Raw genomic sequence first — 23,498 nt, 5'->3', positions numbered from 1 at the left:
GTGTGCCCTGGCACAGGGACCAGCAGTGACAGAGGGGACAGGGCAGGGCTAGGGATGGGGCCCACATGCCACATGCACACGGGGTCAGCAGGGCGGTGCCCACAGAGGTGGTCTTCTCAATGAAAAGTGGCAGACCCACTCGGAAGTTGGGTGGGAAAAAAGTAAACCGTGGACCCCAGATCACAGCACGTTGAAACATCGATTCCACTCACACTACAGACGTAAACGCCTTTCACGCGGAAACAGGAGCGTCGGATCTTGTCTGTTCGGAGAACGGACATCAGGAAGAGGGGAGGCTAGGACAACCCTGGGGTCGGACTGGATTCGGAGACACCAGCCCGAACCTGCGGTTTTTACAATCCATGAGTCCCAGCTCTGACGGACAGGGGGGCTTGAAAACAAGGACGTCCCTGTGGCCACACGCAGACCTCGCACCTCGACGGTGAATTCTCCACGCCACTCCCCGCTGAAGGGAGAGACAGCTGGATTTTTGCCCCACGAGATGACAAATGCTCCAAAAACCCCTCCCCACTCACACGGGAGACACAGTAAGGGAGGGAGCACCACAGGAGCGGAGTGGGGTATGTCGAGAAGCCCCTTCCGAACGCAGAGGGCCAACTAGCAAGGGTAGGGCGTAAGGAGTTAGTAACCAGCCCAGGCAGGATCATCAACAGACGCCGAGGGCGAACCCACGCTCCACCCGGCCGGGGTCACCGATCACCACCGTGAAGCCGCACGGGTTTCAGGTGCCTCCCGAGAGGACGCGCCAGGCGGGACCAGGCACCGTTTCCTCCGAGATGCGGCGGAAACGCACAACCTGAGCCCAAACACAGGGACATTCAGCCAAACGGCTGAACTGTGCTCTTCAGAAAGAGAAGTGTCCTGAAGGGCAAAGGCCGAGGAGGGGGAGGGCACAGAACCACCACGATACGCACTGTGCGCATCCGAACCGGGCACAGGTTGGGGGAAAACCACGCTGCTCTGGAGGATGGCATGGGGACACGTGGAGGGACTCAGGCACAGGCCGGCGAGCAGCACGGCGTCACCGCCCGGCCTCCTGTGCGTGGAGCACGGGGCTGTGTCTATGGAAGAGGCTGTCCCCACTTGCAGGAAATCCTCAGTACTTGGGGGCAAAGGACACAACGTCTGCAGCTCGCCCCCCAACGGTCCAAAGACCCCAGAGCCTCTCTGCAGGAAGAGAAACAGACGTGGCACATTCTTTACCCGTGAGCGAGTCTGAGCAAAGGGCATTGATCTTGAAACGTTTTTGTAAATTTAAAATGAGTTCAAATCATGGGGCGCCTGGGGGGCTCAGTCGGTTGAGCGCCCGACTTCGGCTCAGGTCACGATCTCACGGTCTGTGAGTTCGAGCCCCACGTCGGGCTCGGCGCTGACGGCCTGGAGCCCGGAGCCTGCTTCGGAGTCTGTGTCTCCCTCTCTCCCTGCCCCTCCCCTGCTCGCGCGCTGCCTCCTTCTCAAAAATAAAATAAATGTTAAAAAAAATAAGTAAAATAAATGATTCCAAATCAGAATTGTTTAAGTAACACCTAGAAGAACGTCACAGCCATCCAGACGTGGAGAAAGAGGTCTTTAAACAAAATCCGAAAACTGCCATTGCTAAATCGTGAGCGGACCTCATGACATCAAGCCCAACAGAGGACACAAAGGGCAGCAGGGAGCCCACAAGAGCAGGGAGGCTCCGGGGCGCAGGCTGCCACGCCCGCTGTTACGGGGTGCCACGTAACCAGCTACCGCGAGAGACCCGGAGTGACAAACTGCAAGTGTTCCACGAGGTAACACTGACGCTGTCCCGTATCCACAAACAACCGACAGACCACAAGAAGACGACCCCTAAGGAGGAGAAAGCCGGTCAGCAGAGACACCCCAGGAAACGACACAGGACGGCACCAGTGGCAGAGGCTTTAAACTAGCCACATAACGTGACCACAAGTATAAAAAAAAATTTTTTTTAATGTTTACTTATTTTGGGGAGACAGAGCAGGGGAGGGGCAGAGAGAGAGAGGGAGACACACAATCCGAAGCAGCTCCAGGCTCCGAGCCGTCAGCACAGAGCCCGACGTGGGGCTCGAACCCATGAAGCGCGGGATCATGACCTGGGACGAAGTCGGACGCTCCACCGACCAACCCCCCCAGGCACCCCGACCGCAACTTTTAAAGCTATGCAAAAGAGGAGGCCAGCGGCGCCTGGGTGGCTCAGTGGGTTGAGTGAGTCTTGATTTCACCCCAGGTCATGATCCCAGGGTTGTGGGATCGAGCCCCGCATCAGGCTCTGTGCTCACAGTGCAGAGCCTGCTGGGGATTCTCTCTCCTTCTCCCTCTGCCCCAGCCCGGCTCGTTCTCTCTCTCCCTCTCAAAATAAATACATCAACTTTAAAAAAACAAAAAAAGAGGAACCCAGTGAGGAGAGAAACAGGGAGCCAAAGATAAGAACCAAATGCAACTGCAGAGAAGATCAGCAAGCATTAGAAACAGCAATAGGAACTATTCGGTCAACAAACGGAGCCTCGGAGATCGCAGGAGCAAAAGGCCACGTGACCGGGGTTCCGGACAGAGGGGCACAAAGACACCTGAAGAAACCATGGTATAAATGCACGTGCCTGAAAGGCTCCATGGACGTCAGCAGAATGAACACAGAGGACACCACACAGGGGCACGTCGAAACCAGGTGGAGGACGGTCAGGGACAAAGGCGGCCTGCAGAGACACAGCATGCACAAGGGACACAGGAGGACGACAGTCCCCATGAAGAAAACAAGAGAAGGCGGAACACAAGCGTCCGGCCAGAATTCCAGGGCACGCACGCTCGCGGCCACGGACACCCCCGCACAACGACAAGGGACTGACTTCACGGCACGTAAATCACACATCACTACCGCAAACTGTCAAACGCTATAAAGACGTGTTTGCGAGTTTTCAGAATCCACTGCGGGTCCCTCACTAGGACCGTCAGAAGCTCAAGTCTCACAAAATGAGTATGTGCGGTAACTATCACCGGGTTTTTTCATAAGTGACATTTCTTTGAAAGAGAACTGGACATCACATGAGAGACAAAGGAGCCTGACTCACGCCTCACGCAGAACTTGACCCAGAACGGGCCACACGCCGAATGTGAGACCCAACGCCGTAAAACATCTGGAAGAAAATGTAGGGGAAATGTCTGCGTGCTGGTCAGGTAAAGACTTAACCACCACGAGAGTGCGGTCTGTAGAGAAATATCGCTGACCTTGTACAAGGCGATTATCAGAGGCACTGACCGCCGCCCTAGCCGTCGAAAATCCGCACGTGACTTGGACTCCCCCACACGTAACTAGCACACTGTTGACCGGAAGCCTTACGGGTCACACGCAGTCGATTAACACACAGTCGGTACGTTCTATGCACCATATACCGTGTTCCTAGCACAAGGTGAGCTGGGGGAAAGAAAATAATACCGAAAAGGACAGGAAAACACGCTTACAGCACCGCAATGCAGAAAATCCACATTTAAGCGGATTGTTCGGAGTCAGTGTAATTAATCACTTAGCTTCATCAGTATCCCAAAGTGTCCGTCTATGAAAGGCTCTGTCAAGGGAACGGACAGACTGCGGCGGGGGGGAGACGTTCTCGAATCACAGGCCCGACAGAGGCCTCTGCCTGCAGCATGCAAAGAACGCCCGATTCTCAACGGTGCCTCACACCCTCGCTGATCAGACAGCCCAGTAAGAAGGGCACGGATTCAAAGGGATGGCGGACCCGGCGGACCCACGTGAAAGCTGTCCGACATCATCGGACGTCACAGAGACACCGCTACGGCCACCGGGCACAGCTTTCAACATCAGACAAGACCAAGCATTGGCGGGAACGCGGAGCAGCTGGCGGCCCACCCACAGGAGAAGGCGGAGCAGCGGGGCAAGAGCCGGGGCAGCCACGGAGAGGGGGCAGGCCTGGCGCCCGCGGGCAGAGACGAGGACAGGGCTGACGGCACTGCTGTGAACTGGAGAGCCACAGGCCGAAGCCGGTACGTCTCACGGGACTTTAAAGAACTGAAAACCGGGGCGCCCGGGGGGCTCAGTCGGTGAAGCGTCGGACCTCGGCTCAGGTCACGACCTCACAGTGCGTGGGTTCGAGTCCCGCGTCGGGCTCTGTGCTGACAGCTCAGAGCCTGCGTGGGATTCTCTCTCTCCCTCCCCCACTCACGCTCTCAAAGATAACGCTAAAAAATGTCATAAATGTTAAAAAACTTACAGAATTTTTTAAATAAGAAGTAATTAATTTATCAAATTAATTAAATGAATAAAACGGACCGAAAGTGGAGAAAAGCCGGCTGGCTGTTTCAGGTAAAGAGGACGACGTGTGGGAAGGCTGGTCGCACGTCAAGAAGGGAAACCCGTGACCACGACCGCACAGGGGGCCACGGGGGGCGGCGTCAGGGACAAAGGCCCCAGGGACGGGGTGAAGACGCAGGGGGCTGGGCGGCCCAAGACAGAGGTCAACAGCGGGGCTAAAAAAGCAATACCAGGAGAAACTCGACCCAAAAAGTGCCGGCAGAGAGGCAACCGGGAAACGGGGCCAATGGAAACGGATGGAAAGACGGCAGGTGCGAACCCACCTCCGTCAAGTCTCATTCCCAGTGTGAAGAGCCTCAAGTTGGACCGGATGAACCCGCAACGTCGACCCCGTGCTGTGTGTAAGCATGCACCCCCCCTCCCCTGCCCCGCGCGCACCAGACACGGGAGCCGGCGTGGCCGCAGGGATCGTGTCAGAGCAGCCTTCACAAGCGCATGAGCTCCAGGAAACACACAAACCGCCACGGCTGGAGCACGAGGAAAGGGAAATCGATTCGTTCTGTACCTAAAGGAACAGAATTTACCACTAAAAACTCCCACAATTAACAACAATAAAAACCCGCAGAGCCAAGAGGCTTCACGGGTGGATATGTTCTATCAAACGCGCAAGAAAGAAATCACATCAAACTTACACAAACTCTCAAAAACTACAGAAGGGAAGAGAAGGTTCGCGTTCTCCTGATCCCCGAGACCATCCTAAGAGCACTACAGGTGATTGCCCGCCACGCACACGGGCGCAGAAACCCCCGAGAAAACGTCAGCAAACTGAACCGAGCGCGGCATAAACGCCACGCCACGTGGGTTCCATCCCGGGGCTGCGAGGGTGGCTCCGCGTTAGAAAGTTAACCGATGCAGCACGACACATGTCCAATCCAGGCAAAAACCCGCGTCGCCGCTCAGGACACAAATCAACTCTCAGGAGACCAGTGAGCGTGTGGCAGCGTGGACACGTGCCTCTCCCGTGACCCAGCAGCGCCACCTGCACGCGGACGTTCACAGCAGCAAGATGACAACAGCTCCTGTCCCCCGAAGCCACCCACGCACTGGCCACTGGTGGCCGCGTCCACGGCCTAGGACTAGGAGGACCGACACCTGGCACCACGTGGACAGGCCACGAAATACGGTGAGTGAGAAGAAAGGACTGCGTTCTGAACGATGCCACTTAAAAGATTGTGCAAAAGGCAAATCGACAAGGACAGGAAGCCGGTGGGGAGGCCGCAGGGGGCCAGGGCTGGGGCGGGAGGACCCGGAGACATTTGAGGGGAGGCAGACTGATCTGATCTTGACCGTGACTCTGGTACTCGACTGATTACAGCCCCCAGAGTCATCGCCTGTACACTTGGAATCGGTACATTTCACTGTGTGCAAACACTTGGAATAACCACCCAACAAGGGGAGGGAAAGGTGGGCCTGACCCGGGAGCACAGACGGAGTCTCACCCGAATTCTGCGGAGAGAGGCAGATGCAAGGACGCAGCGCACGACCATGCCCACCTGATGTTCTAGGACCGGTAAACACATCCCGAGTGACAGCAGATCCAGGGCTGCCTGGGGCGGGCGGGTGACAGCAGCGTCCTCCGTCTGACCGTGCTCTGGTGCCACAGCCCAAGACTCAAGCGGGTGCATCTCACGCCCCTTCTGGGGAGGCACGGACGTCAGACCTCAGTCACTCAGACGTAAGAGGGCACCTCAGGGTCTCCCGGGGTTTGGGGGCCACACGTGACACTGCACAGAAATGCCCTGTCCCTGTGCCTGAGACAGGAGAAGCTGAGGGCCAGGGAGCCGGGGAGGCCACCCCCGGAACCTCAGAACAGCCCGGGGCCAGCTCCCTGGGCACGTGTGGGACAGGCACGCTGGGGCCCGCGCCTCCCTCGCGTGCCCTGACTGCTGCCTCCAAAGGGAGGGACCCCCCCCACCCCCCACCCCGACCAGGCCAGGGACAAAACGCACCCACTGCTCCCGGGGCCCTCCCAGCAGTTGGGCGGGGATCCATCAGCGTAGACACCCTGGGCCCAGGTCAGGAGGCGGTGAGGGGTGCTTAGGATTGGGATTCGCACGACAGACCTAGCCTTCCCCGTTCCCCGCGGGACCCTCAAGGGGCAGCTGGGCTGCAGGGGGGAGCAGCCCCCCAACAGGCTAGGGGTCTGCCTGTCTGCTGCCATGCTGGGAGCGAGGGGCTGCCCTAGTCAGGGAGGTAGGGTCGGGGGCGGCGGGGCGGTGCTGGTTCTGGGGTGAGCAGGACACAAGGGTACCACAGGCCATGGTGGCACTGACCAGGGCCTGGTCCGGGGCAGGGCGCACACGCTCTGCGTCCTTCTAGGGCTCACAGGAGTCGTCTGCAGCTTCTGCTCGAGGCGGGGGAGACAGGACCCGATCCCAAGCACCGCCAGTGTCTGTCCCGTGTCCGGGGGCCGGGACAGCGGGCAGACCCGGAGGAGCCAGCCAGCCCGCAGAGGGGAAGAGAGGGCGAGCCCAGGCAGGGCCACCAGCCCGCGGCCACCTGTCCCATCCCGGCACAGCGCCCCGCGGGGCCCCTAACGTGGACATGCCTGGCTAGAGTGTAAGTGCCGAGGAGTGCCTTTGTCTCATCCACAGGGAACGGCGTCTGCCAACAACGATCAAACATCTGCCCGCGCAGAGGAGGGGCTGGGCCCGCGGCGGAAGGCGCCACGGGAAGCCCGGTCCCGGGGCGGCGGCCCCGAAGGTGGCTCCTCCCGGCCACCCACGCTCCTCCCGCAGAAGTGGCAGCGATGGGAGAGGGAGCCCTCCCCACCCCCCTGGGCAGCTCACTCTCCCCACCACCGAGCCTCGCTCCCTGGGGCCAGGGGGCAGCCCGTCCTGCCTCACGGGGACCCCAGCCAAGATTAGTTGTTCGAGGTCCTGTTTGCTGCCTGCCTGTCTCCCCGTCTGCCCGTGGGTACAGACGTGCCCAAGGAGTGTGGCCAAGTAGAGGCCGCGAGAGCAGACCCCTTACTGCACTGGGGTGCCCTCGGTGCCCTGCTCACCCTGGAACCAGCACCTATCCCCCCGACCCCGCCGCCCTGACGGGGGCAGCCCCTCGCTCCCAGCATGGCAAGCAGGCGTGCAGACCCCAGGGGCCTTCGAGCACCTAGAGCTGGAGCAGGGGTTTCCTGAGCCCCGGAGGAGACCCTCCCCCAGCCAGCAGGAGGGACCCAGCGGGCCCTGACGTGGGGAGAGGGCCCCACGGCCAGGAGGGTCCCACCCCCCTCAGGACCCTCGTGGCGCATCAGTCAGTCCTAAGAGCAACAGATCAGAAGACCAACCCAGTGTCTTCGGGGACTAGGAAGTCAGCTGTGGTGTGCCCGCCCCGCGGACGAGAACGCGGGACTCGGAAGGCAGGAAGGCCACCTCTCCCTTGGCAGGTGGGGAAAGTGAGGCCGGGAAGAACGGACTCCCAAGTGTCCGTATGTGGCAGGCATGCACTCTGGGACATCCCCGATCCCACCAGCTCTCGATGGCCCCGCCCCGCCCCCGTCCGGACCCCGGACTGGGGGCAGCAGGCTGTCCGGCCGCCCGAGGGGCTGTGAGGATGTCCCCCAACCAGGCCAAGCCAGGGCGAAGAGGGAGCCCGGGGTACAGGCAGCCAGCACGCAAGGGGCAGCCAGCCTTGGGGGACAGGCCCCCATCTCTGCCTGCTTGCCCCCATCGCCCCCTCCCCCGCAACCGTCTTCCCAGCGGCCGGTGATGCCAGCGACGTCACTGCCAATAACCTAGATTTTAACCAAGAAATCACACCCCCCCACCCCCCCCTGCCCCACTTATGGTCTCACTGAGGAGAAAACCCAGACTGCAGCGCCCCGGGCCGACTGGAGGCAGGGCTGGTCCCGTGCCCGGCCCACCTCTGCCCACCGTCCCTTTCTGTTTCCCAGCTTCCCAGCACCCCATTCTCCTGCCAACAGCCCCCAGGGAGACGGGGGCAAAGGGCTCTGATGGCCGCCGGACTCCCTCCTGTCACCCAAGGCACGGGAGACCCCTGTAGGCACACTGCCCTGGGCCAGGCCTGTGCCCCTGGCATCTTGTCTGAGAGCTAGGGGTGGGGGTGGGGGGACTGGTGAGACGGCCGGGTCAGAGTCGAGGCAGTGGGGCGGCCCGGCCCCCCAATCCCTACCCTGGCCGTTCCAGGGCCACTGTCCCATTGGCTCCTTGGAAAAGCCAAGGACACAGGTAGGCCACTGCCGTCCAGGTGGAGACAGGGCTCCAGGCTCATCAGGCCGGAAGGTCAGGTGTACTCAGACGGGCCGTCTCAGAGTACCTGCACCCAGAGATGCCAAGGCCTCGTCTTATTTCTTCCTACCCCAAACCTGCCAAGGCCAATGGCCACATTTGGAGGCTGGGCCATCTCCTCCGTGGGGTACCACTGTGGGCCACCAGCACACAGCCCCCGCCCCGGGACCCTTGGCAGATTCCAGCTCCCTGTGGCTGGCTCTGGGGCTCCACACGGCCCTCACACGGCCCCCTGGGTGGCTGTTGGCCGTGGGCAGAGGGCACCGCACACCGGGCAGGTTCCCGGAGATCCCCCTAAGGCCTGGGCCCAGCGGCCCTCTGAAGGGCCGAGCCGAGCTTGCAGGTTTCCAGGTCAAGGTGGTCTTTGCACTAGCGTCCTGTGGGATTCATGCAAACGTAACAACGTGCACTTAAAAAAAGTAATGACTTCTAGGGAACAACCATCCACCCACAGCCCCTGTAGGGGGCAGGTAGGGGGCAGGGGGGTGCCGAGGGCGGTGCTTCCCTGCTTTCCACGGTGCTAAGAGGAACCCGGCTTGGCCAGACTGTCCAGTCCTCGGCTGCCCTGGGGGAACGGCCGTCCCAAGGGCCCTAGCTGGGCGGGACTGCCCCCCCCCCCCCCACCCAGCACTGATCAACAAGTGCCTGCCTGGAAGTGGAGGGGGAGGCTGGTGGGGGGAGCAGCGTTTGCCCCATCAGGGACCAGGACGTGGGGGAACAGAGGGGAGGAAAGAGCCACCACGCGGTCCCTCGGGGCCCCGGTTCTACATCGCCACTTCCCGCTGGTACCACGGGCCCTGCATGCAAATTAGCAGGCAGCGAGCCCAGGCACACGGCCAGTTTTCGGGGAACACGGAAGGCAGGTAGACACCCGATCCGGGGCCCCAAATACCAGACCCTCCGCCCAACAAACCCCAAAGAGTCTCCAGGGATGTGATACGGTCTGTCACGCCATGCTGAGTTAGGGCACCTCAGACGCACGGGTCCCCAGTGGGGGAGCACCCCACGAGTAACTTGGGGGGACGTATCTCACTCAGCTCAACAAGCACTTTCTGGCCTGGCCCTTGGTGGCGGACCCAGGGAGGTGGTGACAAATGAGATGCGTTACAAGGGAGTCTCTGGCCTCACTGAGAGTCACGGGGCAGGTGACACCACACGGGTGGGGGGGCCGGCTGAGGTCAAAGGTAATGCAGACGGGCCTGCTGGGGCCTCCAACAGCGTCTGGCACTTTGCTGACGGGGCCGCTCGGGCCTCGAGCAGGCGGCGCGCACAGTATTCTGTGAGCCCTCAGCCAGGTCCCTGGTCCGCTGAGGCCCTCGGTCTCCTCGTCTGACGAGCGGGAGACCAAGCCCCATCCCACGTGCTGGACGGCAGCTTCCAGTGGGTGGTCTCTCGGCTTTCCCGCGGCTCCCATCTCACGTGGCATCGGCTGTCAAGGCCTCAGCTAAGGCCATGAGAGGCTGACCTAGGTCGTGCCCTCCAGCCCATCCGGCCCGGCCCGGCGCGGCGGTCTCCCCGAGGGGTCACAGCCAGGCTGTGAGGGCCCACGGGGCAGGGGGCGGGCTTCCCTCTGCACCCGCACGGGCCCCGGCGGTCCCCCGCGGCGCGTTACCTGCGTAGCTGCCGGTGGCCTTGATGTACATCTGGCCGTACTGCTCCTCCGCCATGGTGTCATAGGCCTCGTCGTCTTCCTCGTCCTCCTCGTTGTGGTACGAGGTGGGGCTGTCGGTGGTGGGCAGACTGCTGGCCCCCGGACTGGTCCGCTCCCCCTGGGAGTAGGGCACCTGCTGGATGCTGGGGATGAGGGTGGCCAGGCTGGGCACCCCGTAGTAGGAGACCCGGGGCAGCTTGAGGGGGGCCGCGCCCGCCGCCACCGCGGCGCCATCCCGGGGCCCCGTCTCCAGCGGGCGCTTGGGGGCCAGGCCCGGGCCGGCAGCCGGCGGCAGCTCCGTGGCTTCGTGCTTCACGCGGGTCAGCAGCGGGATGGGCACGGAGGGGGACACGACGTAGGGGGGGGCTGCGGGGGCGGCCGGCTGCAGCTGGTTGCAGGGGCTCTGGGGCTCGGAGCTGGCGTCCTCGATCATGGCGGTCTGCGAGTCGCAGTGGGGCGAGCTCACCTTGAACATGAGGTCCGTGCCGCGCTCCACGATGTGCTGGATCTGCAGGAAGCCGGCCGTGTACATGACCACGAGCTGCTCGCTGGCCGCCATGGTCAGCCTGCCCGTGTAGCAGAAGGACAGAATCTGCTGGAAGCAGGCGGGAGGCACAGTGCCCGGCAGCTCGAAGGCGCTCTTACTGTTGCCGCTGAACAGGTCGCGGAAGTACAGGCTGCTGGCGGCCAGGACGGCCCGGTGGGCCTTGAAAGCCTGGCCCTTGACCACGATGGACACATCGCAGTAGAGGCCCAGCAGGCGCTGCTCGTTGAGGCAGCCGAGCACCGTGCTCCCGAAGTTGGGGATCTCGATGTGCAGCAGCTGAGACATGGCGGGCAGGCGCTAGAGGGCTCGCCTCACACTCAGCACGGGAGCGCCCGAGCGGGGCACATCTGTGGGGGAGAGAGGGCGCGGGGACACGCGGGTCAGGCTCCCCGGACGGCCAGGGCCCGCCAGCCAAGGGTACGGAAAGGCACTCGGCCGCTGCGCCCTCCTCCGCCGCGGTCCCAGCCCCGGCCCCGCTCCAGCAGAGCCACCCAGGGGAGGTCCTGGGGCCCGAGCTCCTCACGGCAGGACCCTGGCTGGGCCTGCAGCCAGCGCGGCACGGGACTCAGAGCCGCACAGCCGTGTTCCAGCCGGGGGGGGGGGGGGGGGGCAAGGGGGAGGGGGACGCCCCCCCCCCACACCCCCCGCTCCTTGCGTGGCTCCCAGAGCCCACCCCCAGGAGAGCGCCTGAGCCCTCGGGGCCCGGGACGCCCCGTCTCAGCAGAAGCCAGGAATGCAAACAGAGGCCTGCACTCAGGGGAGGACGGGGTGGATAGAGGACAGAACACAGAGCAGGGCACTGCCACCCGCGGCGGCTGGGAGGGGTGAGGGCGGCGGGCTGCGTCTGCAAACTCTTCTCCCCAAGAAAAAGTTAGCAGCAAAGGACCCCTCACAGCCCTGCCCCTCGGAGGGGCTGGAGCCCAGAGCGAGGGGGGTCTCGCAGGGGGTCTCTCGGAGGCTCTTGGTTTCTGGTTTGTTTTTCCTCTTTTCCCTCAGAGCAGCCACACGGAGGGCCCACAAGGGGGGAGTCCCACCCCACTGGCTGAGATGCTGGCCCCTCGTCCCCCTGCAGAGGCGGGCAAGGGGTGGGGGTGGGGGCGCCCAGGGGAGTGAGCTGAAGCCAGAAGTCAGTGGCTGGCCACCCCCGCCCCTCCCCCGGGGCCGGCTCCCCAGGCCGCCAGCGCCTGTCAGGGACCCGGCTGGACCAGCGGTCGGTCGGGAGTCTGTCGCAACCCCACCTGCCTGCCCTCCTGGTCCCCCAGCTCCCCGTGCCGGCCAATCCCTGCTGGCTCGGCCCCAGCCCAGGTGACTAAAGGGGTCAGGGGGGGAGTCGGGGAGGAGTGGAGGGGAGGGACCGGCAAGGGCTTGGGATGCCACTGCCTCCTCGGGCGCCCCAGGGGCCGGGGGCCGGGGCTCCAGCGAGGTTGATCTGACGCCCGATTCAGAGAAGATTCGGAGAAGCCGGGCACGGACGGGTGGAGAAGGCGCCGGCCCAACTCTGCACAGCGGCGCCCGCACAAAGGGCCGCTCTGTCCCGAGGGAGGAAAGTGCAGGCGGCCGCAGAGGCGCCGGGCGGCCGGAGGAGGGAGGGCGGAGGGAGGGCGGAGCGCCCGGACCCCGGCGACAGGAGTTGGGCAGATGGGTGGCCGCGGGGGGAGGGCCCGCAGTGCCCCCGCTGCGGAGAAGTTGCCGGTCGGTCGGCCGTGGCACCGGCCGGCGGGGGAGACCTACCTTTGGCGGCTGCCGCCGGTGGCCCGGCAGTGCCCGCTCCGCCTGGCAGGGGCAGGCTCGCCAGCTGCTCCGGGAATGCAGCAAACAGAGCGGGAGCCCTTGGGGTGGGGAGGGCGCGAGGAGCCGGGAGAGGAGGAGGAGGAGGAGGAGGAGGAGGAGGAGGAGGAGGAGGAGGAGGAGCAGGGCAGAGAGTCTCGGCGCTGGGCTCGGCGGCCGCAGCTCAGCTGTACCCAGCCCGGCTCTCCGGGGCAGCGCACAGCATCTAAATGAAGAGGCCGGATGCAGACGGACATTCAGGCAGCTCTCGGGAATGAATAGCGGCCTTTGACTTGGGAGCCCAAGTAAATGCCAGCTCCAGCCCCGGCTTTAAAAACAGTGGAGTGTTGGTGCCAGAGGAATGCACGGCTCCGGGTGTTGGTACAAGACAGACTTTGATGACTCACCACAATGCAAACAAAGATGGCAGAAATACTGTACTGTACGCGGAGAAACGCTCCGTGGTGCCACGGCAACTGAGCGCCGAGATTCATGGTGCGGCTCTGCATGTGAATCACCCAGTAAACTGCCGTCCTGCCATCCAGCACAGCCCGAGTGTCAAAGCATTTAAAGTATTCCAAACAGTCTGCAGGGCTGGCACAGCCACCAACTCTGCCAGGGAGGGAGGGCGGGGGGCCAAGGGGGTGGGGGACAAAGGGGTAGAGAGATAAGGGGACAGGGGGGTGGGGGATGAGGGGGGGCGGAGGGCTGGGGTCGTGGGGGCTGGGGGGTCAGGCGGTGGGGGATGAGGGAGCAGGGGGGATAAAGGGACAGGGGAGAGGGGGTGGGGGACGAGGGGGCAGGGAGCCGGGGACAGGAGGATGAGGGTGTGGGGGCACAGGGGGGCGTAGAGGGCGGGGAGGCAAGGAGGAAGGGGGGCGACGGGGTGGCACAGGCAGGGCAGAGGGTGAAGGTGGGGAGCCCGGGAGGAAAGAGGGGCAGGTGATGGGAACAGGAGGCAGGAAGGAAAGCAAAGGAGGGAGAAGAGGCCCAGAGACAGGGAAGGAGGGACGAGGACGAGGCCCAGCCTCCCCCAGTGCCCCCACAGGGCTCCGCAGTGGCCCCTGCTCGCCTCCCTACTTCTCCCTGGGGTCCGGAAGCATAAGGGCCTGCTTGTGCAGCCCTACACCCCATCCCACTCACCCAGGAAAGTCACCCTGTACCCCAAGCCCCCATGCGGGTCTTTTCAAGAAGAACAACTCTGTGAGTGCAGCTGGGCCAGGCCGAGGGGGCCCCTCCCAGCAGCCGGGCAGCAAAGCCACCACCTGCAAGGGTGCCCGTGTGAAGGAGGCTGGGCTCCTCCCCTGGGCCTCCCTTGGGAGGGGAGGCTGTGCTGTGCACACGGCCCGTCCTGTTCCAGGCCCACACCCCCGCCTGTGGCAAACCACTGGCCCGCCCTGCCTCGGTCTCCCCTCTCGCCCCCAACCGTGGCCCTGGGAAGAACACACACAGCCTGCAAAAAGGAAGACGGTCGAGACGGGTGACGGCACGGCTGCCACCACCGAGAACCTAACCCTGGCGGCCGGAGCGGGAGGGGCCGGGGCACAGGCGGCGGCCCTCCCACCGCCCCCTCCACGGCAGCGGCATGTCCGGAGGGAGAGAAAGGGCCATCTGGCGCGTCCGCGCTCACATGCGGCGGGCTCAGCTTCCCACAGCAGATAAAACGCTGCGGGAGGAACGGCACAGGAAGAAATACAGGTGTGGGGAGGCCTCCCAGCAGCAGGGGCTGCCGGGCTCCTCCGTGGGACGGATGGCGACTCGGCGTGGCGGCCACGTGAGCGCTGAGCTTGGAGCGTCGGCAGAAATGGTCCCCACTCGCTGCTCCGACGGGGGACTTGGCCCTCGTCCCCCTGGCGATGGAGCCAGTCCGGACCCTGGGCCCTCGCTCTCCTCTACCTGGAGGGTGTCGAAGCAGCAAGTCCGGGGGAGGGGGCGGCGCGGGTGGCCCGGTCAACAGCAGACAGGCCTCAGGGCAAGGGCCTCGCGCTCCGCACAGCCTGGCCCCGCTGCCCTGGGGAAGCTGCCTGGGGGTCCACGCGGACGCCTGGGTCCGCACAACCCCGGGGGGCGGTGGGACAGCCTCGCCGGCATCCAGACCCAGAAGGACAGACCCAGGGTCGCCCCCGCCAGGAGCCACGTCAGGCCTCCCGACCGGACTGTGCTGTCCTGGCAGCCTCCTTGTCTTGGGGCCTAGGAGGAGCCCACTGGCCCCAAGATGAGGGGGCTGGGGGCACAACCCCCCACGTGCCCCCCGGCCACAAAAGAAAGCAGACCGGGGCACCGGCAGAGCCGACATAGGGAAACAGAGGGCCACCCAGAGGCCAAAGGATGGCGGGACCCGTGATGGGGGGCGGGGCAGGGCCACTCCTGGCCTGGGTGCTGGCCTTGGGCCCCAGGGCCCAGCATACGCAGCCTCCACCGGTTCTGCAGGAGCAATCCCCCCGTCCCCATCGCTGGCTGTGCTGCGTCCCGGCCCTGCCTGGAACAGACCTGTTGTCACCTCCTCAGAGAAGCCTGCCAAGGGTGTCTCTTGACCTGAGCAAGGTCGGGGCGGGGGGGGGGGGGGGGGCAGCGGGGGGGGGGGTCTGCCCACTGCCTGGTGGACATTTAGCCCAATGCTGGGCACGCCAGGGAGGGCCACAAGAGTGGGGCTGTGCTGGCCAGCAATACACCACAGAGGAGAGGGGCCCTCCAAATGGCCCCTTCACAGACCCACAGCACCCACTGCCAGGAGTCTCCTGGAGAGCAAGATGGGGTCCCCTGAGCCAGATGAGGGCTCTAGGGCCGTGAGAGGGGTGAGTCAGCCTGGCCAGCAAAGGTACACTGTGCATCGGTGCCCAGAGGGCCCCAGTGGCCTGGGGCTGGGCCAGCCAGTGGCCAGGTCCCAAACTGAGGGCAGGGACACCAAGAGGCCCTCGGAGCCTGTCCCTCCAAGCATCAGGTCCTGGCTGGTCAGCAGGGCTGCAATCCTGGGTCCCACCAGGCAATGCCCTCCCCCCACCCCCCCCCCCGCCTCCCACAAGCCCGGCCCTGCTGCTCTCCTATCCGTGTCCTGTGGCCTCAAGCAAATGGCACCACATCTGGGACGCTCATCTGTCCCCTGGGGGTCAGGTTTACGCTTTGACGGTCACTACAGGGTCGAGGCGGACGGCGAACGTGGCATGCTCTATGCCCCAGTAACCTGCATCACAATGCCGTTACCTGCGGTGACTGGGACAGGAGGCGGTGGTCCAGATGGGTGCCTCCGTCAGCCCCCAGCCCATCCCCACCCACACCTGTGCCCCAGGGCTGGGGGCCAGACCGCTGGCCCGGAGAGGGGACCATTCCTCCTCTGGAAGGTGATGAGGCCAGCGGGTCCCGGGGGACGTGTGTCCTCAGGCCACCTGCACAGGCCAGGCTGCCATCCCACGGCCCAGCCCAGGACAGCCCTACAAGAGCTGGTTTTAGATTGCTTTCTTAGAAGCCTTGGCCGGGACAAGAACAAAGCTGAACTTTAGGAGACAAGAATCAAATAAAGGCTTGGTTTACGTGCCTAGACCCGTCAAAGCAGGGCAGGTCAAGGGCCGACCCTGTGCGGTGGCCAGAGAGGAGGGGCCGGGACCCGAGTGGGCCGAGGGCAGCGGGCACCAGCCCCACCAAGACCGCCTTTCCCCTTCCACGCCTCGGTTTCCCCCGCCACAGCGAGACTCGCCATGCCCACTGGCCTATTACTGAAGGTTCTGAAGAGCCAGAAGGAACGGCAGAAATTTCTAACTGTGCTCACTCTGGCCATCCTCAAAGCCACTGCACCATGGAACCCCGCCCCCTCCTAACGACCTTCAGGACAGAACCCACTTTGGGAAATCCCGAAGCCAGAGTCCAGCTGTGCCAGCCTCGGGGGCCCCCACCCCATTCAGACTCCACGACCTCCCCCCAGAATGAGAAAATGTGGGTAGCGAGGAGGTGGGTCTCTTCACCGCAGACCCTCCTTCGGGGAGAGCCAGGATCTAGGACCCACGGTCACAGGTGGTCACCCAGGGCTCCTCCCGGCCCCCCACGGGCAGCGCGGCCAGCAGGTGCACAGGGAAGGAGCCCAACAAGAAGGGGGTGAGGGTACTGGCCCCAGGAGCCGCAGACAGGTGCCCACACAGGTACCGAGGGACTGGCCGCAGGGTGTGCGCCCCAGGGCCTGGGCAGGATGCAGACGGGGCACAGGTTCTCGGCTGCAGCCAGGCCAAGGCCGGCCACGCAGGGCTCCAGGTGCACCTGGGGAAGCAGGGGCTCCAACAGGTACTGGGAACACGCCGAGGACTTCTCTTGGGAGCCCAGAGGACCAGAGAAGGATGGGCATTCCAAGCAGGGGTGCCTCCTCCCCAGGACCCTACGCAGGTATGGCTGCAAGGTCTGGGGGTCCTTGTCAGAAGCCCCCCCCCACCAGCCCCCCAGATCCCGAGGAGCTTCCTGAGGTGGGACAATGCAGCGGCTACCTTCTGTAGGGTCACCACCAGCCCAGGAAGGAGAGGCGAGATAAATGATAAATGAAATTAAATAAGATCATTGGGCAGGATTTAATTCTTCCAATCTAATAAGAGGTCTGGGCCTCGGCAAACGCACAGCTATCAAATACGCCCGTGGCAGGGAGGCGGGGAGGCAGGTGCCCCAGGAAACAAAGGAGCCCCTTCTGCCTCCCTGCTTCCCCTGCCCCGAGCGAGCACCAGGCCCGTCCCCGGGGCAGCCCCTCGGCCAGGCCGCCAAGCCCTGCCATCCGGGGTTCTCCCGGCTCAGCAACGGGGACACCTCCTGAAAGTCAAGGTGCTCCGAGTTTGGTAGGGGCGGGGCAGGCCGCAGACCCAGGACAGTGCCTCACCGGGAGGCAGGCAAGTTAGCCCGTGAGTCAGCGCGCACACGTGAGCGCGGGGGGCACCAGGGCCGCGCCTGCTGTGTGCGTCTGGGCTGTTAAGGGAGGGCGGGGAGGGAGCTTTCCAATTACAGCGCAGGCTCCGGTTACCGGCCTGCGGGAGCGAAGGCTCACTTACACCCCACGCCCGGCAGTGCTCTGGCTGTGCCGAGCACCTCTGGCCTCGCCGGGGAGGGCGACCCTTCAAGGGTCGAGGTGTCGGTTGCCAGCACAGCACGGCCGCCAGCTGGGCGTGCCAGGTCCCCAGGGGCTGGGTGAGGCACCCGCCAGTTGGGGCCTCGGGGCCTCGCTGCTAATGGAAGGGCCAGTCACCCCTCGAGGACCGGGGCTCCAGGGTGGGGTCTCGGCTGCCGGGAGCCCCTCCCCGCAGCCCCCAACATGCACCCACCGCACCTACCGTGTGCCCGCCTCCCAGCCCCTCCTCTCCAGGTGGGTGCGGACAAGGAGCCTGAGCTTCCTGCCAAGGCCAGGGCCCGGGACCTGCGTCCCCCGTCTGCAGCCACCCAGGACAAGCTTCGGGTGGCAAGAGAGGGAGGCACCGTGGGGCGGCTCGGGCCCGGACCCGCCCGGCGCCCCCAGGATCCGCTGCAGAGGAGACTCCCCCCTCAGCCTCTGCACGTGCTGGCCCCGGAGCCCCTGTGCCAGGGGAAAGGGCACGCACTTCCCACCCTGGCTCACCGTGCCCCCGGCACCCGGCAGCCTCCACCCCCGACCGCAGCCTGGGCCGGCATCGGGCGCCACAGCTGGCTTCAACTGGCTTCAACTTCACAACAAGCGTTTGCCTGGAAGCTTTTTTTTTCCTTCCCCCAAACAGAAAAAGGCAGGGTGCCAGAATCTGCAAATTCAAACATGTGCTTATCAGTCCTTCCCCCTCACCGCCCCAAGGAGGGTGCCACACACCCGGGGCTGGTCCTCAGAGAGGCTCAACGCACACGGGGACCCACCGCACCAGGCAGGCCACCAACGGCCATCAGAGCCACTGCTGCTGCAGGGCCACGGAGCTGGGCACGGGCTGGGAGGACACCCCGCCAGATGGGGCAGCGGGTCCCGCATCTCAGCACGTGTCCCACGGCACGGGCTCCGACAAGGGTCCGGTCTGGTGGTCCGTGTGGCCGAGCCGGGCCCACGTTCGAGGGGCTCCTCGACACCCCAGCCCCCCCACCCTTCACTCTCAAATACTCTGACTTTACTGTGGGTATGGGGCTGGGAGGGGGGGGGGGGGCAAACAGACACGGCACGAACGGCCACACGGCCACACGGCATGAAGGAGCAGGGACTGGCCGCCGCCCCGCCAGGAGCCGTCGACCCAGCAGGTCCGCTCTCGAGCCACAAAACGGTTCCAGAAGGCTCCCAAAGAATGAAGCAGTGTTCTGAACAGAGCCGACAATCTCCCTCACCCGTATTTGTAATTTAAATAACGTAAGCTTGAAGAGTGTCTCCCTCGGGCATAGTTTAATAACTTAAAAAGCCAGCTCCACTTGCTGGCAGACGGGCCTCCTCCCCCTTATCGGCTGGCGGGAGGTCCCCCCTTGCACCCCCCTCGGCTGGAGGGCGGGGCTCGGGGGCACCGGGGCTGCCCAGACCGAGCGGGCCGGGCCCCGTGGAGCCGGACCCCCTCCTCAGCCCGCTGGGCACCCTCCCCTTCCCACAGGCCTGTGGGGGTCCCGGAGCACCTGGGGGACGGGCGGGGGTCCCGGCGCCGGGGGGCGCTGCCCTGGGCCGGTCACCGGCTCCTCATCCATCGCGGCTGTGCCACACACCCCCGTCCTTAATATTCATAGCCTTTCTCATCTGCATATCGTGCCATAAATAGTCGAGGTAAGACACAAAGCTCCCCTGCATTTCTAATTATGCTTAAAAACCTAATGTAAATCAGACAGACACAGAAATACTCAATCAGCTGCCGGAGGGGGGGTCCAATTACACGGAGACGGGGCCACGACGTAGCAGCCCCCACCTCGGAGCTCCGGGCAAGGCGGCGGCTGGTGGCGGTGGCCCCCCTGGCCCGGAGACCCTGGCCAACCTCGCACTTGCTGGCCCTGAAGCCAGAGCCAGTGTGGGGCGGGGTGGATGCCTGAGGAGCCTCAGCAACACCTCCCACCCCACCCCCCCGCCCCCAGGGCCAGCCAGCCGGCCTCACCTTCTCCCTAAGGGCTCCCAACTCCCGGCCTCCTTCCCACTGCCCACCTCAGCAGGTGCCGCTCCCCCTGGCCGTGAGGGTTGACCCCATGGGCGGAGCATCTCTACTTCCCTGTCTCCACGTTCAACCCCCTGGACACTCTGGCCCTCCCGCGGGCTCGGTTCACACAGTAGGGCGGAAACAGACAGATGTCCCCCACCCCCACTCTGGAATGGAGTTGGGGACAGGGCGCCAAGCCACCGAGGGGCCAAGAGGACAGGTCAGCGGGTCCTCTGAGTCCTGAGGATGCTCCAGCCCCGCACAAGCAGGACAGAGGGGGCTCTGGCACCACGCTCTGGGGCCAGTCCCCCTGTCTGCAGGGACACGGGGCATCGGGACCTGCAGAACAGAAGGGTCTGGGGGACGGAGGCCACACCAGCCGCTTAGAGCCCAATACAGTACCAGCCCTCACAGACGGGCACCACGGGGGCCTCCGGGGCTCCAGCAGGTGGCATGGACCCAGGTCTCGGGGCGCCTGGGGGCTGCCACCTGGTGAACCCGGGGGTGCACATGCCGACAGCCGGGACCCCGCCCGCTGCCCTGCACCAGAGCCCCACAGCATCTGCCCGCCTCCTTCCCCTCAGAGAGTCCCCAAATGCCCCTGGCCCTGCCTTCCCGGACAGCCCCAAACACAAGCCCCACTTCCTGTCCAGGAGTCAGGGCACCTGGGCTGGCCCGGCCCCGCCCTTTCCAGGGGGCAGTGGCAGTGGGACTGCCTCAGGGGACATGCAGGAGGCTGGGCCCAAGTGACACGGGGGTTGCCCCACTCTGCCTTTAGACAAGGAGACACAGAGATGCCTGCTGCCCGCATCTGCCTGGCATCACGCCCAGACCTATTTTTAAGCCCATTTACTAGAAATCCCACAAATTAAAGGAAATACGGATAATGCAGTAAGAATCCTGGGGGCCGAATAAAAGCTACACATAATTGTCCTCGTGCTCCAATGTGAGAATCTTAACCACAAACCCAGATCTCCCCAAGCCCTTGTGCAAGGCGGAGGCATCCTGCCGCGCGAAGGTGGGGGGAGCAGGAGGGGGCAGGTCCGTGCTTGGCCCGCGATCAGAGGCACAGGCCGCGGCATACAGCCGGGGCCGTAAAAGGTAATTACTGATATGAAAAATAAAGATCATAAATACGAACGCCCGACTTTATAGCCTGGGAATGAGGATTACTGCCAGGGCGGTGGGTTCCAGAGGCGGCTCCCCTGTGCCACAGGTGGGGGCACCGGGCTGGCCCCCACCCCACTTTCTCATGTGGCTCCCGTGGCAAGCTGGGGGGTAGGGGCCGCAGAGCCCCAGACCTTGCGGAATCTGTGGGGCACGGACAGGACCAGCCAGAGCGGCCGGGAACGGCGGGGTGCAGTGCTCACACCGGGAGGGTGGGACCCCCCCCCCCCCGACGGGCTGGCCCCCACACCTCAGGGGTGGGGGTTGAGACAGAGGACAAAGCCACATACCCGTCAGAGACGCAGCTGGTGGGCACAACGTTCTCTGAAGACCCTCAGCACCCTGGGGCACATGCTCACCACCCTTGGGAGCCCAGGGCCCCAGCCCTCCCCGGCTCATTCCCACCTGCCAGGTAGCGGCTATGCGGGCATCCAGCTGGCGGTGCCTTCACCAGAACCCCCCCGCGCTGCCTGCTCGCCCCAAGCCCTCCCAGACCCACAAGCCTCCTGGGAGCCTGTGGGTGAGGGGTCTGCACAGGTGGCAGGGGGCAGAGGAGGTGGAGAGAGAGAGGTGTGTGTGTGTGTGTGTCCCCAGATCTCCTGGCCCGGGACCACACTATTCATCTTGGACTGTCTCAGAGTAGGGACAAGGCCCAGTGGTACCACTACCTTCTAGGCTGAAGGAGACCCTTCCCCCAGGGGCTGGGGGAGGGGAGCAGTGGCAGGCCCTCCCCAGGCCTGGTCCCCAGTTGCCCTGGAATCCCACGGAGGTCAGGGAGCCCGCGGCCACCAGCTCATGTCCTGCCAGACGCCAGGTGGCCTCCTACGGCCTGGCCGGGGCACAGTGCGGTGAGGTCAGGGCTCCCGCTGCCCTAGGCTCACGGGACTGAACCCCAGGCTGCCAGCAGCCACTCGGACAGACAGCAGGCCCCCCACCTGGCACCTGTCCCACGAAGATGCTTCCCCCGGCCCCGCAGAACACCAGGCTCCCCAAGTCCCGCCGCAGGGTCTGCCCTTCTCAATGGGGGGACCTGGCCACTGGGGGTCAGCTGGGAATCAATCGAGCCTGCGGGAGAAGCTGGAGGTAGAGGGAAGACAGCAGAGGAAGGAGCCAAGAGAGGCAGGTCAGGGAGCGGTGGGCGGACAGGCCACGCTGGCCGCCCCCAGCCAGATGCCCCAAAAGCACCAGCTCAGAGAAGGGCCGAGAGGCTGATGGCAGGCGGGCAGGCTGGGAGGGAAGCAAGCTCGGGAGATACACAATCGTGAACCCCAGGTGGACGGGACGCCGTCCAGAGAATTATCGAACACCTGGAAATGACCATCACAGGGAGGCGGGGCCGCCGGGCCGCCGCAAGGTCGTCCCAGGACGACCACCGTCTGGGAGGACGCCCTCCAACTCCCTTTCTACCCAGGCTCTGCCAAGTTACATGTAAACATGCTCATTTTCGTCCAGGAAAGATGCAAACTTTCTCTCCGCTGGAAAAGACAGCCCCAAAGGCGCGGGGTTTTGCTCTGCAGGACACGAGCCAGCCGCGGGTCTGGCCTGGCAGGTCCGGGAGACGACCTGTTCGTTCCCCTTCGGGCCTCGGTGTCCGCGGCTCCTCGGGCGCCCTCACAGTCACCTTGCAACCCGCCATCTCCTCCTCCGTGAGGTCAGCACATCTGCAACCGTGCTCACCTTGCACGTGTACGCGGGTCTGGGGCCTAACTGAAAACACTATGCGCCAACGGACATCCCGCGGGCTGGCCCGCAAGCCTCCCGTCGAGTGAGCCCAGGGGGCAGCAGACCCCGGCCTCCGCTGACGGTCTTCTTCTGTTTGGCGGTTTATTCCCCCCGCCCCAAGACTATTCCGTCCCCGGCAGGTGGCCTAATCTGTCAGCCCACCCATATCCCGGGTAACGTGTGGTCCGGGCCACGTCCCTTCTCCGTGGCAAGGACCGGGAAGGAGCAATCGCCGGGGCCTCGGCTGGTCTCCACCACCCTGTCTGGGGCACCGCCGGAGCCGGGAGCCAGCGAGCGGGCCGACGGCCGGCTTTCCAGTGTGACCACGGGGAGACTCTGAGGGGCAGGTGAGGGGTCTCGCCTGTGCCGTCAGTCGTGTTCGTTCATCAGTCAAGGGAAGAGCTCACATCCGCTGCAAAGGAAATCCTCTCTCTCATCAGACGAGGCAAGGTGAGCCGCTCTCCATGTTCCCTTCTGACCCGTGGCCGGTGCCGCAGGCTGTGTCCAGACCTTTCTCACGTTGGGATTTCTGAAGGGGTTTGTGACTCAGAGTCTCTCAGAGAGCGGCGTCCTCGTGCACTCATACGTAATAAGTAACTTCACAAACCTAATACTTTCGGAATTCCCACAATATAAAGAGAAGGAAATTCTAATATTGTAAATGAGCTAGCATTTTAAGGAGGGAGCCCTTTGCAGAGAAAACAACCAGCTCAAAAAGTATTTCCAAGCAAAACTCCAAATGTCCACAATCTTGAACAAATGAGAGTGCTCCGGTAACTTGGGTTAAAAAAAAAAATTAAAAACAACCTGATGTCTTTTCTTTAATTTATAAATCCAGCATGGATTTTATTATCACGATCTGGATGTGTTTTCTCATGAGGAAAGTAGTTAATCGGAATTTCCCAAACTCTTTACACCGTTCGACCAATCAGAGAAGCTACTGATACATGCATGTGTGTTCCCGACTAGGAAAAAATAG

General features: G+C 63.9%; 1 protein-coding gene across 5 annotated transcripts in view; it reads right to left on the bottom strand.

The window, feature by feature from the left end:
• NACC2 (NACC family member 2) overlaps window positions 1-23,498 on the bottom strand; it is a 70,954-nt gene that overhangs the window by 21,429 nt on the left and 26,027 nt on the right. Inside the window, exons 2-3 of one of the 5 annotated variants that reach the window (XM_053204381.1) lie at window positions 10,707-11,134; window positions 10,202-10,376 (exon numbers count right to left, since the gene is read on the bottom strand). In XM_053204381.1, the coding sequence (XP_053060356.1) occupies window positions 10,202-10,376; window positions 10,707-11,072 (541 nt within the window). In that variant the 5' untranslated portion in view covers window positions 11,073-11,134. Of the gene's footprint in view, window positions 1-10,201; window positions 11,135-12,518; window positions 13,224-23,498 lie in introns of those variants that run through there. The other 4 variants (XM_053204382.1, XM_053204383.1, XM_027051774.2 and 1 more) reach the window with 4 other exon arrangements.

This window comes from Acinonyx jubatus, chromosome D4 (genome assembly GCF_027475565.1).
Source record: "Acinonyx jubatus isolate Ajub_Pintada_27869175 chromosome D4, VMU_Ajub_asm_v1.0, whole genome shotgun sequence".
NCBI classification, from domain to species: domain Eukaryota; kingdom Metazoa; phylum Chordata; class Mammalia; order Carnivora; family Felidae; genus Acinonyx; species Acinonyx jubatus.
The sequence above is the reverse complement of the archived record's forward strand: the minus strand, read 5'-3'. Positions and strand labels throughout refer to the sequence as shown.